Source organism: Nerophis lumbriciformis, linkage group LG34, assembly GCF_033978685.3.
Source record: "Nerophis lumbriciformis linkage group LG34, RoL_Nlum_v2.1, whole genome shotgun sequence".
NCBI classification, from domain to species: domain Eukaryota; kingdom Metazoa; phylum Chordata; class Actinopteri; order Syngnathiformes; family Syngnathidae; genus Nerophis; species Nerophis lumbriciformis.
In genome coordinates this window covers 21,971,457-21,986,456 of record NC_084581.2, presented here as the reverse complement: position 1 = coordinate 21,986,456, position 15,000 = coordinate 21,971,457, and the positions used below count along the sequence as shown (strand labels likewise).

The 15,000-nt window shown below is 37.3% G+C and overlaps 2 protein-coding genes across 3 annotated transcripts in view; one reads left to right on the top strand and one right to left on the bottom strand.

Annotated features, from left to right (window-relative positions):
* Positions 1–15,000, bottom strand: part of ncoa7b (nuclear receptor coactivator 7b) — a 139,192-nt gene that overhangs the window by 116,017 nt on the left and 8,175 nt on the right. The gene's annotated exons all lie outside the window — the stretch shown is intronic.
* gata4 (GATA binding protein 4) overlaps positions 1–15,000 on the top strand; it is a 15,998-nt gene that overhangs the window by 566 nt on the left and 432 nt on the right. The window contains exons 2-8 of one of the 2 annotated variants that reach the window (XM_061929751.1): positions 281–404; positions 4,530–5,105; positions 10,446–10,612; positions 10,688–10,813; positions 10,887–10,968; positions 12,728–12,897; positions 12,972–15,000. The exon at positions 12,972–15,000 is cut by the window's right edge and continues 432 nt beyond it. In XM_061929751.1, coding sequence (XP_061785735.1) covers positions 4,598–5,105; positions 10,446–10,612; positions 10,688–10,813; positions 10,887–10,968; positions 12,728–12,897; positions 12,972–13,097 — 1,179 coding nt within the window. In that variant the 5' untranslated portion in view covers positions 281–404; positions 4,530–4,597 and the 3' untranslated portion in view covers positions 13,098–15,000. Of the gene's footprint in view, positions 1–280; positions 405–4,426; positions 5,106–10,445; positions 10,613–10,687; positions 10,814–10,886; positions 10,969–12,727; positions 12,898–12,971 lie in introns of those variants that run through there. The other variant, XM_061929750.1, reaches the window with a different exon arrangement.

Below are 15,000 nucleotides of genomic sequence, written 5' to 3'. Positions count from 1 at the left end.
CTATTTCTAAAAATAAAATGTTTTATTTAAAGTTGTGTTTAAACGTGACACATTTTAATCTAATTTGACCACTTTTGGAGCTTCTGCTGGTTTTTTGTTTATTGTTGTTGTATTTTGTTGTAAGAGTGCACTACATTATACACACATTTCTAACATTTGGATTATTGCAGGACTCAAATACCTCTTTTTTTTTACAGCTGGATGCAATTTTTCACTTGCGCTTAAAACAAATGAACAAAGAATTGCATTTGAGACACTTTTTTTTCTTTGTGTTTCCCAGTTTCTAATCAGCAATGCAGTCTGGAATGCACGGGACTGTGGAAAGGGAGCTCGCTGTTCCGTTCCAGTTCCTGCTATTGCGGTAACCATGACAACAAAGCGACAATATTACTACTTGGAGATAGGTATCAATAACCTTTTAAATAAAGCACTTCTATAGCATGTAGAATATACAAATACATTGAAGTTATTAAACTATTGTGCTATTTAGGAAGAAGAGCGCACGCAGACACACACACACACTTCTATCAAGTCGTAAACAATAAAAATGATGACACTATTTTGCTGTTTAGGAAGCATGAGGGCGCGCGCACACGCGCACACACACACACACACACACACACACTTTTGTATTTGATACCTTCTTGAGACCTCTGAAAAATGCCTGCCTCTTTAGGACCACCCTTTCTAGATATATAAAATATTTGTATTAACAACATTAATAATATATACAAACTATGTAAATATAAGAAAGCTTGTTGTGAAAAATGAGTTGGAATTTCACAAGCAAAAGGTCACAACAAATTCACAAGAAAAACTTAGAATTTTGGCAGTAGTATAATAAAAGTGGTAATTTTACTCAACGCAAGTCAAAATGTTACAAGAAAAAACTGAACATTTGTGCAATATTATGATAAAAGTTGTAATTTTACTCGACAAAAGTCACAATTTTATAAGAAAACTGTAAAATGTTGGCAATATTATAATAATAATCGGAACTTCACCTGGCAAAATTATGACAAAAGTTATCATTTTACTCAAGAACAACAACAAAATTGGCAATATTGTGACAAAACATTTCACCACCAGGGGTGCAAATGAGATCTCTAATTTTTGTTTTTTGTCATGTGCTTAAGGCCGAGGACAAACGAGTCACGGACCACATATGGCCCCTGTGCCGAACTTTGGGCAACCCAGCTACAGAAGCTAAGTGCTAATGGCCACTATAGTCTTAGTACCGTAGTGTATTTGTTCATCCTATGGTCACACATGGGACGCAGGTTGTCTTACGTCAGCACCGGAAGTCGTAAAATCAGCTGTTCACCTGGCGGTTTTTTTTCGGGGATAAATAGGGAAGTCCTCCTTTAGCTGCCATCTTGTTTTATCATATATTGCCGCCTTTGCACGTGTCAATGTTTACTTTTGAATGCACATTAAATCAACCAAAAATCCTGACTTTGGAGCAATGTTCACGGACTCTAGTATTTGGCTCTCTATTAGATGCAATGGTTTTCCGTATTGGGACCATGATTTCGGTCCTAACTTGTTCACCGGTCCGCATATGGAAGGTACTTTGCCTTGTTGATGTCTCAAGAAGGGTATAAATACAAGAACACACACACACAAACACACACAGAGACACCCACACACACATTTTTATCAAGTCACTCATCCAACACCTTCTCAGTCTTACAGTGACAGCAAGTTTTATGTACCACACACACACACACACACACACACACCCGCGCCCACCCCCAAACTCACATGCACACACACAAATACGCCCGCACACACACACACACACACACACACACAACACAGTGAGTCTGGCCAGTGTCAGTGATACACCCTGACATGTGCAAACACACTGTACTGTACAATAACAGCATAAAGGATGAACTCAATTTTTGGGAAGTATTTTCATAAACTTTTCAACCTTTTTCTGCAGCTCATACACGTAGATGCAGAGAAAAGGGAGCATCATGCTAAAATGCACTCATTACGTTTAATCGCCTTGAAAAGATACCCGCATGGGCACTAACATGTGAAAACGCACCAAATATTATTAGCCAGCAGCTGTTATCAGCATGCAGTTACACATTGATGGCAGTTCCCCATTTCCACTGAGGCAATATTGCACTATTTGCCTTGACCCGCACTGCAAGTGCAGTCTTTTTTGGATAACTATATAGATTAGATGTGCGGAACACCAAAATATCAAGCCCCTGCAGTATGTTGCAGTGCAATTCCTTGATATGCGGCTAAATGTATACCCAAGTAATATTATACTAACATTTGCAATATCCACAATTACATTATGAAAATTATGTAACCGGGGCTAATTAACAACAATCTAATTGGAGAAAAAAAATACATAATTTAACTCTTTTTACCCTTTTTATTTAAGCCAAAGCACAAAACCACAAGTATGTATAAACATTTCAACATCAAAAGCATTTTCAACCCTTAAGAGTATTTTGAGGACTTTTTTATCCTTTCAGGTAAATTTCTAACCGAATGGAACAACTCTTCAATTGTAATATTTTAGTTTTCAACTATTTTTAACATCTACAACACTGCGAAATAATAAGTACCGCCAGGACAAAACGGTCCTCTGGTAGTTATCTCTTCTAAGAGTATAAGAGTTACACACTTATATGAGTGTATATTTTTTTGTGTCAAATATCTTAATCAACATCAGTCTTAAATAAAAATAATTTTAACACAGTAAATGGATGGCTCAAATTAAAAAAGAAAATATAGTTGTATATAAAAATAGTTTAATAGAGTTCAAATGGGCATTCAAAGGGCTAACTTTAAAAAAACAAAATCATGACATGTTAGCAATAATTGAAGTTGATTGAAATATTTTGAAAAAAAAAAACATAAAAAAAATATAAAAGGGTAATATTAAAACATTTTATATATGTTGGTAGTCCAACTCATACTGACTGGTATACACAAGTTATGGTAATGATATCAGTAGAAAAAAATGCATTTAGTCATAATGAGTCATATATTGGAATATGGGATCCATTATTTAGATTTGTTTTAACTATTAAATGAACCTAAAATATGACTTGTTTTATCTTTGTGGAAAATATTGGACACAATGTGTTGTCAAGTTTATGAGATGCGATGCAAGTGTAAGCCACTGTTTAATTTTCCTGAGGGAACTCTCCTGAAGGAATCAATAAAGTATTATCTATCTATCTATCTGTCTGTGACACTATTGTTCATTTTTTAAGTGTTTTTATTTTATTTTTTATAAATTGCTGTGATGATAATGTCAATGAAGGATTTCTAATCACCACTATGTTGGAATTGTTATTAACTGTTGTTGATATTATTCATTTTTGTTTTAATACTTTTGGATTGTTTTGTGTCATGTTTGTGTGTCCTCTCAATTGCTCTGTTGAGTGCTATTCCGAATGCTGCTGGAATTGGAATTGTATTATTATGGTATTATTGTGTATTATTTTGTTGGATTGATTAATTAAATAAATAAATAAATATATATATATATATATATATATATATATATGAATCCATTATTTTTTAACACCTGCAGACTGTTTTGTCCCAGTGGCACTAAACTGCTAATAAATTATGTATACCCCAGAAGGTCACCTACAAAATTATATTGTGCTTAAAATAAAACATATTTATAATAATCCTAGGAATTTATGGGTAAATGGTAAGAAAAAATACTATTATAATTTGTATATACAGTACATACAGTACAGGCCAAAGGTTTGGACACACCTTCTCATTCAATGCGTTTTCTTTATTTTCATGACTATTTACATTGCAAAACTATGAATGACCACATGTGGAGTTATGTACTGAACAAAAAAAGGTGAAATAACTGAAAACATGTTTTATATTCTAGTTTCTTTAAAATAGCCACCCTTTGCTCTGATTACTTTTTCGCACACTCTTGGCATTCTCTCGATGAGCTTCAAGAGGTAGTCACCTGAAATGGTTTTCACTTCACAGGTGTCACAGTTTTGATGCCTTCGGTGACAATCTACAATGTAAATAGTCATGAAAATAAAGAAAACACATTGAAATAAGAAGTGTGTCCAAACATTTGGCCAGTACTGTATATATATACTGTGTTTTTTGATTTTATACATATATATATATATATATATATATATATATATATATATATATAAACACACATGAATTCCAAAAAAAAATTTGTATCTTTTGATACATGCCGTCTATGGGAATAACATATTTCTCCTCCCAGTTATCAATATTAGCAATATTCTGATCATTAAGTGTTCCCATATGTTGGAGAGAGAGAGAGAGAGAGAGAGAGAGAGAGAGAGAGAGAGAGAGAAGAGAGAGAGAGAGATTGTTGATCGAGGTAAATCGTTCACTCCTCCTCTTTTCTCTCTTCCTTCACTTCATTCTTAATTTGATAAGATTAAATCGCTGCGGTGGAGCAGACAACAGCAGCAGCATTTATTTCAGTGTAATGTGCACGCACTAAGCACCTTTTTTAATCTATTTTATAGTTTCGTGTATCCAAACTTTGACCTCCTAATTCCACCCTGAGACGGATGTGCATCTTCCAGGAGAGGACATGTACCAGCCGGGCATCATGACCACCAACCACGGACACCCTTCCTACGAGGCCGGCTTCCTGCACAACTCCTCGGGTGCCTCCCCGGTCTACGTGCCCACCACCAGGGTCGTCACCCCGATGATCCCCACCCTGCCCTACCTGCAGACGCCCGGGGCGTCGCAGACCAGCACGCCGGCGTCGAGTCACTCCGCCTGGGCTCAACCGGGCGCCGAGTCGGTGTCGTCGTACAACCACTCCCCGGTGTCTCCGCGTTTCGGCTTCTCCGCAAGCCCCCCGGCCAGGGAGCAGGTGGCAGCGGCCTCCTACAGCGGCCCGCTGGGCATCCCCGCGAACGGGAGAGAGCACTACGGCGCCCGGGGCCTCGGCGGGTCGTACCACAGCCCCTACCCGGCCTACATAAGTCCGAACGTGGGCGGAACGTGGTCGGCGTCACCCTTCGATAGCCCGGTGCTGCACGGCCTGCAGAACGGGTGTCCCACTGGCGCAACACGGCACCCAAATATAGGTGAGCAATATTATTATTTATATACAAATGTGTACATTATTCGGGTTAAATTTAATTTACCATTTTAACATCAGAAGTAGTCACATTTTAAATACACTAAATTAAATTAACTTTCATCCCTCACTTATGAATAAAATGATACTATTGTATTGTAACATACTTGAAATTACAGCTTTATATAATGTTTGGTTTATTTATGACACTTACATTTAAGTAACAAAAAATGTAAACAAGTTATTTATTTCCTTTGCACACATTTTAAAAATATAAAACATATTGTTCTGCAGTTAAATTAAATAAATATGTTTAAATTATCCACAGGCCCAATGGATTATAATTCTGTATTAGTTTCAATGTCAATTTTATCCATTTTCAGTTTTTCAGAACCCCGTTTTGAAAAATTATAATGAGCTCATTATTATTTGGCATACAACTATATGGAAATTGACAATAGTTTTTAGACTTGGACAACACGATTACAGTAATTGATCTCTTTAATGCTACAGTACAGTTATAGTGTTACCTTAATATTTTGATCCACAAGGGAAATTGTTCCACAATTTCCCTTGTACCAGACGTATAATGATCTAAATCATTCCAAAACATAAATAATTCAGCAGTTTGACAATAAAATAGAGTGATACAATTAAAAGTCATATAGCTTTCACAAATAACTGTGACAAGATTTATTTCTGGATGGGTGTAAATTAATTACAAATTAGTAGCTATAATCCCATCACACCACCTAAAATTCATGTTTGCACCGCATTTGTGTTGTGTGATTTATGTAAATGCTCCCCTTAATGGGAAAAAAGATGTTAGAGCGTTAAAGTGATAAGAGAATCGATCAAATCTGACCTCTGATCTAATGATTTCAGTCACACTCTGCTCACTAAAGTAGCCTCTTAACAGTGGAATTTTGAAATGACATGATGCTCAAATAGGACCTATGTAAGTGTTTTTTTTATTGCGTACGTCATATTTTCATCTTTTGCTAAAGGGTTGTTTTTAAATCATGACAAAACATTCTGATAAGGAGACCGGCGACATTCATAAATAGTGATATAGTGCAACAAGCGTATTGATGTGTTGGCTACCTTAGCTTGCAGGCTCAAGGTTATTATATCTTGTCTTTTGTTTTGCTCCCAGCCTTGGATCAGATGGTCTTATATCTAAAGGAGATTAAAATAAAGGCAGTGTTATTTCATGTATTGTAAGGATTGGGTATGTTCAACACAAAGTGCAGCAGGGCCAGACTACGGTCTTATGGAGATTGTGGGCCGCATGCGGTGCAGGCGAGACGTCAAGTTATCTGTGGGAGAAAAGTGAGCGAGACTCTGAGTCTCTATTTGTCTCAATGTGATGGAGCTCTATTTGCAGCTCCTTCTTTATCAGCTGGGGAGCTGCAAGAAGATAAACAGGGAGGCCTGCAGCAGGCCCTGCACCTCCTGCTGGTGCACACATCCACTAAACACCAGCAGCTTCCTTTTCTGCAGGTTAAATTATGTTTTCTTATTTTTTTTTTAAAGTACATTGTAGCCTCTTCGACTAGATACAGAGTTGTGACGGATGTTTCTAGGCTGAAATGTTCACTTTTTGGCTAAATCTATTTTCATCATGTTACAGGCTGAGCTGGTCAATCAATTCACAATCAAAAAAAATAAATAAAAAGTAAAACAAAGTCTATACTTTCAAGAATCTTCTTCTCTAAACCTAAAACAATTGAAGGCTACACATGTTTCTGACATGTAGGGTCCCAATGCGTTTATTAATTCAACTGCAGGGAGTACCAGGTGCCATTCTTGCAGCTTTTTAATCTATAGTTTAGATTTAGTGCTGTCAAACAATAAAACATATTTAAATTTGACAAATCACAGAGTTGCTGTGGATTATTTTTGATTATACACAATTGAATATCCATGTTTAATCTATATTAATTGTGTCTGATGCAGGTTTGGGAGGCATTTTATTTTTCGTTTTGTAAAAGAGGCTAAAACCTAATTTATTATGATTAGCAGTTATTTATTCAAAGTAGTGCAGGGTCCCTCGCCACACCAAGCGTCAAAGTTCTTTTTATAGCATATATTATCACGGTGGCAGAGGGGTTAGTGCATCTGCCTCACAATACGAAGGTCCTGAGTAGTCTTGGGTTCAATCCCGGGCTCGGGATCTTTCTGTGTGGAGTTTGCATGTTCTCCCCGTGACTGCGTGGGTTCCCTCCGGGTACTCCGGATTCCTCAAAGACATGCACCTGGGGATAAGTTGATTGGCAACACTAAATTGGCCCTAGTGTGTGAATGTGAGTGTGAATGTTGTCTGTCTATCTGTGTTGGCCCTGCGATGAGGTGGCGACTTGTCCAGGGTGTACCCCGCCTTCCGCCCGATTGTAGCTGAGATAGGCTCCAGCGCCCCCCGCGACCCCAATGGGAATAAGCGGTAGAAAATGGATGGATGGATGGATTATTTATTTTTACCTAAATAAATAAAAAATGTATGCATTAAAATTGCTAAAAGAACTACAAATATTAATACTATAGTGGTATTGGCCACTAGAAGAGACCAAACCAATCACAGCACTGTTCAATATTGAGGCTGCTGACTGGCTCAGCATTAGATAGCATAAATATGGGATTTACCAAGTGTAAAGATGACTATATGGGTGGTATTTCATGTTCAGAGGGCACTCATAATATTCAAAATGGTATTTAGAAGATCATTAACAGGTTTTTATGCTCTAGCTATGAAAATACATAATTTATAATTCCTATATACAGTACAGGCCAAAAGTTTGGACACACCTTCTCATTCAATGCGTTTTCTTTATTTTCATGACTATTTACATTGTAGATTGTCACTGACGGCATCAAAACTATGAAAGGAACATATGTGGAGTTATGTACTTAACAGAAAAAGGTGAAATAACTGAAGACATGTTTTATATTCTAGTTTCTTCAAAATAGCCACCCTTTGCTCTGATTACTACTTTGCACACTCTTGGCATTTTCTGGATGAGCTTCAAGAGGTAGTCACCTGAAATAATTTTCACTTCACAGGTGTCATAGTTTTGATGCCTTCAGTGACAATCTACAATGTAAATAGTCATGAAAATACAGAAAACGCATTGAAATGAGGTGTGTCCATTTTGGCCTGTACTCTGTGTGTGTGTGTGTGTGTGCGTGCGTGCGTGCGTGCGTATATATATATATATATATATATATATATATATATATATATATATATATATACATACACACACACATATACATATGTGTATACACACACACACACACACACACACACACATACATACATATACATATACATACACATATATATATATATATATATATATATATATATATATATATATATATATATATATATATATATAATATATATATATATATACATATATATATATATATATATTCCTCCCACCTCCAAAAAACATCCACCTGGGGATAGGTTGATTGGCAACACTAAATTGGCCCTAGTGTGTGAATGTGAGTGTGAATGTTGTCTGTCTATCTGTGTTGGCGACTTGTCCAGGGTGTACCCCGCCTAATGCCTGAATGCAGCTGAGATAGGCTCCAGCACCCCCCGCGACCCCAAAAGGGACAAGAGGTAGAAAATGGATGGATGGAAATATATATATATATATATATATATATATATATATATATATAATTGCCTTTGTGGAAATACATTTACAACGGTCAGGCCTGGAACCAATTAACATGCAGCGACTTTAGTAAAGTCGCTGCCAAACAATTAATTCTTTAATCACACTTTTAAACTTGGATTAATCATGATTAATCACAGTGGCTACTCAAATGTTGCTTCGGTTTTACGTGGTACTTTTGTTGCCAACATTGACGTGGGTATAGTCCGCCTTGCAGCACTGTTTGTCGTCCACTACTTGTTTTCCAAAAACTAGCAGCGTCCCTGATAGCGGTTGTCTCAAAAATGTGTTTTGCTATTAGATGTTATTTTAAATTTGTAAAATCTATCTCTGCAATACTTTTCAGTCCGGATCGCACCAATTAATTCCAAATCAAGCAATCCCAGCAATTTATGTAATTTAACTTTGCCCAATGCAAAAACCTATCCATCCATCCATTTTCTACCGCTTGTCCCTTTCGGGGTCGCGGGGGGTGCTGGAGCCTATCTCAGCTGCATTCGGGCGGAAGGCGAGGTACACCCTGGACAAGTCGCCACCTCATCACAGGGCCAACACAGATAGACAGACAACATTCACACTCACATTCATTCACTAGGGTCCATTTGTAACATTTTGGCCAATCAGCGTCATTTTCGGCAATCAAATTTGTCTCTGAGCGGCGCCCATACGCGCACGCCAACTGTCAAATCCAAACTTATGTTTGTTTCTTGTGTATAAGACAAAACAGGAACAGCAAGGTGTAACAATATAACAACTCTTTATTGCCCAATTGCCGTCCTCCCAGGCAGCTCAGACCTACTTTGGGTTTCCGTCTACAGCGCTAAATTTTTCTGAGTAATGTACTGTAGCATATAAACTTTTAGCGACACATCAATGTCCTCACTTCCAAGTTTACGTGTGTTTGTATATTTATTTAACCTTTATTTATCCAGGATAAGGCAATTAGAAACAAATTTTCATTTGCAATGCTGACCTAGCATAAAGGCAGCATTTATATGTTAGAGATGTTGAAGTGTGATGATAATCTCTCATCCCCTCTCATTTACACCAGTTCAAAAACCCTTTGAGTGTAACACATACACAAATAATGTCTGCAACTTGTAGACAACAGACAATAAAGATGACCTTGGTGGGGTTTCTTTCTGTAATTACAATTATTACTATTATTGGGGATGATTAATTCAAACAGTAATTTGATAATGAGCTCTTGAGTATGTGCTTTTACTGCCATCTAGTGTCTACTTTTAAATGTGTGTGATATAAAACGAGTACAATTTTAATACAGTATTTGTTTTCCAATTTGTGTTGAAATAAGGTGCTTTTTGAAGTCAAAGTTACAAGGCACATTTAAAACATGGATAACAAATTCATAAAATCATAAGCTGATTCAATATTATCGGAGAATAAAATAGGCCTCAAAACATTGCAACTTTTTTCAAAACTTTCTAAACTCGCGGGCACAAATTCAGGCCACAACGATCACACAAAAAGGCAGTAAAATCCTGGGCGGACTGATGTGGTATCTGTGGCTTGTGCAGCCCATTGAGACATTTGTGATTAAGGGCTATATAAGTAAACTTTGATTGATTGATATTTGAGGGAATTAGGTGACGATTATAGGTGACAACGAATTCACACTTGTTGTCCTCCATGGTCAGATCTATTTGACGACTTCGCCGAGGGCCGAGAATGTGTCAACTGTGGCGCCATGTCCACGCCGTTGTGGAGGCGGGACGGCACAGGCCACTACCTGTGCAATGCCTGCGGACTCTACCACAAGATGAACGGCATCAACAGACCTCTCATCAAACCCCAGAGACGACTGGTAGGTATAAATAGGACCTCTCCCGTGTCTCTGATAGCAACGTGACGTGTGTCCCATGCCCATCTCTCAACACAGTCGGCCTCCAGGAGGGTTGGCCTGTCGTGCACCAACTGTCACACCACCACCACCACCCTCTGGCGACGAAACGCAGAGGGAGAGCCCGTCTGCAACGCCTGTGGCCTATACATGAAACTCCACGGGGTAAAGAAACAACAAAAAAGAGAAATGCAGTGTTATTGTTTGGTTTACCTGTGTAACACACCCATCCTGGCAGGTCGCACGACCTCTGGCTATGAAGAAAGAGGGGATCCAAACCCGCAAACGCAAACCCAAGAACCTGAGCAAGACCCAAACTGGTTAGATTCAAAGTTATTCAATTTTAAAAGATGCAAAATGACAAAATAAGCCTTTTACAGGGCAAGGAACCATGAAGGCTATAGGGATGTGATGGACAATTCGATTCAACACGATTCAAACCTATTCTCGCAATATCTCGATTGATATATAAAAATTAAAACATTTTCAAAACAGGTTACAAGAGCTCCTCTTGGCTGCTGACATACAATGTAAATACGCTAGTAAAACAACCTCTTTAAAAATGGATTTATAAAAACTACATTAAAAAAACTTTTCAATTTTTTCAAAAATATGTAATAAAATGATATTCACGATTAGGGTGTGAATCTTTTTTTTTTTCAGCATCAAATTGATATGGATGCCATGTTCCTCACTCAATCAAATTAAACGTAGACAAACTTTATTGATCCACAAGGTAAATTGTTCCACACAGTAGCTCAGTTTCAAAGGATGGAAAGGGTACGGATGAAAGGATAATGCAGGTATTAAGTAGACTAAAAATGTACCATAGTAGCAATATAAAATATAACATATGTCATATTTACATATTATAAATACAGTATATAATATATACTGATATATTATATGATATTTGTATATAATATATACAATATATAACAAATCCCAATTACCATGTACAGTATATGTAACAGCTGCAGCAAAAACGGGCAGCATAAAATAGAGTAGATCCAGCAGAAAATATACATTATGAACAAAGAGAGGTAGATGTAATGTAAGTAAGTAAATAAACTAATTATATTACCTTATTTATTTTACATTTGCAGTGTAATTATACTAATGAGTAAATATTTGGAGAATAGTCTTTTTGAGTGCTACAAATATTTCCTAAGGTAAAAATACATTTTGTAAATACATAATTATTATTCATATAATTACAATGGCCTTTTTTAAAGTTACCAAAGTCAAAAAACACATATATTACAGTGTAACATACTATAAGTGTTGCAATACAATTATGTCTTGATTTTTGATTACTCATGATTTAAAACACTGGTAATTACTAACTTGCATTATTTCAAATAACTTACAAGAGACCAATATTTGGACACACATGTAATTTCATTGCCAGAATATATCAATATCAATTTTAAAATATAACTTACTTCACTAATTATTATTTATTTATTTTTAATGTTATTAGTTATGGAGTATATTGTGAATAAATTGAGAACAGGAAGTGAACAAAAGTTTTAGCGACTGCTTTGTAAAGGAAAATGGGTAGGATTAAACAAGCTCTGCTTCTTCCGACTCCTTTTTGAACATGTTGAATAGAGAAACTGGAAATTGTGATGTACCATGTTAAACACAAATTCAACTCAAAAAAATGTTCTTGATACTTGTTACTGGAATTTATATAGCACTTTGCTAGACACTTGAAGCACGTCACAGAGAACTGAGAACCCATCATTCACACATTGATGGTGGTGAGCTACAGTTCAGTCAGAATGTATTTTGAAGCAAAATTTACAAGCGAGCACACCAGTCGGAGTCTCCTCACTTATCTTTGGACTAACGTATGCATTGACCTGATCACTGACCGTATAACAACCTTTCAGATAACCATCCATGGTTAAGATAAAAGCATGTGCAGTCAAAATAATGTGTGATTAATCTGCGAATATACATAAATACCTTTTGTGATTATTACATGAGTTCACTCGTTCATTTTGACGACCCTGATTTAGAATGTCATTAAACAAGTCCCAGTCATAAGAAAGCCTTTCTCATGTGGTCCAGGGGGTCCAGGCAACGAGGGGACTCCAATGACACCAACAAGCAGCACTCACCGGGCCTCCATCACATCCTCATCGTCCTCCAGCGCCTCCTCCATGTCAGAGGAGGCCCGGCAGATTAAGACGGAACCAGACACGCCCAGATTGTACACGCACAACGGCATGCACACTCAGGTGGGATTGACAAAAACACGTCATCATTTCCTTCCAATGCGTCTGATCATGTTTCTCTGTGTGTTGAATTATAGATCTCAGCTCTGCCGGCCTACATGGCGGCTCAAGGGGGGGCTCTTCCCCTTAAAATGTCCCCAGGGGGGCACGGCGGTTCGTCAGGCTCAAAAGCCGAGCCGTGGAATAACCTCATCCTGGCTTAGAACCCGGCAGATCCCTCACAGGAAGAATGAAGAGCAGAAAGAACATTTTCGATGATGTAAAAATCAAGTTGTGTCACTCCCGCCTGCTCTACTTGACTTAGATATCTTACAGTTGGTTTATGCTCAATATGTGACACCAAAACAGGTCAGAGTTCAATATACGCGTCAGTATTGACACAGCGTCTACTCTTGAATTGATAACATCAGCAGCCAGTGCTGTTGCACAATGCAAACAGTAACGTGGACTATGTGAGCAAGTGGCTCCCTCTGTTGGATGCACTGTAAGATTTCACCCACACGAAAAACGTTAACCTGAGCCTGTTTGAAAAAAAAGAAAAACAACTAAATTATTTGAAGATTTAGGCTTTGTGGTGGGGAAAAAAGCGCATTATGCTTAAATTATGGCAAATTATAGCATTGTTGTTATTATAACATCCGCCATGTTTATTTATGGATGTTCAGTGAAGTCCAAAGTTTCATATCCTTTGCATCCGATTTAATTCTAACGTGGATCATGCGTATCTTTTAGCTTGAAATGACACATGAAAGTGGACCAAAAGCATTTGTGTTACCAGATATGCATTTTTAAATAGCTATTTTAATTTAAAACGCCAATGTCCAAGATGTGTTATGCGCTTTCTCTTTACATGTATAAGTTTATAGCGCAGTAGTATACTCTGGATCAGGGTTCTTAAGTTAAAGTACCACCTACTTACACAATATTTGTCATATTTGTAAGCAGAGGTTTTTGCTACCATCGCTTACATGAAGGCATAGCTTCAAACATGCGTCTCGTATAGTTTTTATTTATAACAATCTCTCTGATGTTCTCGGGTACCTTGACATGAAGCCTGTGTGCCACCAGTGGTATTCCTACCCGTTTTAAGATTATTCTAAAATGATTATTTGAGTTTCTAGAAAATTAATGGATTATCTAAATAATTAAGACAACATATGCATAATTTTTACAATTTAACTCAAACTTTGACAAGAGTAGGAATTATTTTCTGCTTCACTTGTATCATTTTCTACTGTCTGGAGAAAAAAGGCTGCTGCTCCCTCTCACTATCCATATCCTCACTGCAAATCTCTGTTCATATTTATTTCTAAAGGCGCAACCGCTACAGACATTAAGTTCTATATCATTCTGTGTAACCTTCATTTTAGGGGTTGTGTGTCATGTCTGTACAGTATTTTTTGTGTAAATGTGTTATATAGTGCTGCGTTTATAGGTATTGCAAATAGGTATTTACCTATTTGCAACTTTATATACATATATGTAAAGGCTCTCCACTCCAGTATAATTGTGTAATTCACTTATTAGTGCTATACAGTATTGCATTGAGATGCACCAACGTGATACTACCTAATATACCTTCTTTGGTGCCGCTGGGGCTCTTAACAGGCCACCCAATGGTACACGATGCAAATGGTGTACAAGTGGAAATGTACATTTGTGTTTAATAAAGGGAAGGTAAACGCATACTCAAGTTATTCTTATTTCAAGAACTATACTAAGAAGTCTGCCTTCACAAAGATAATGATGCACAAGTTTGAGTATGCTATTGTGGTGTGTGTTAAAAAGTAACACGCCTACTGGGAACACGAGTCAATCGTTAAATTATCAATTGCAAATGCAGGAGTATACGTCCAATGTCACGCACTTTGTGTAGCACTCTACAGACTGGTGTAATTCAAGGGTACCTGCAAAACAGAAATTATAGTTAAACATTCACTGGCCGTTACATGCACAACCTGAGAGTCTAGACCAGACCTGGGCAAATTAAGGTCCTGAGGCCAAATGCCGCCCGTTAAGTTTTTCAATCTAGCCCGCCGGACATTCCCCCCAAATTTTTTTTAGATCTTTTAGATCGAAACTGTAGCTGCCATTATGATGTGCAGT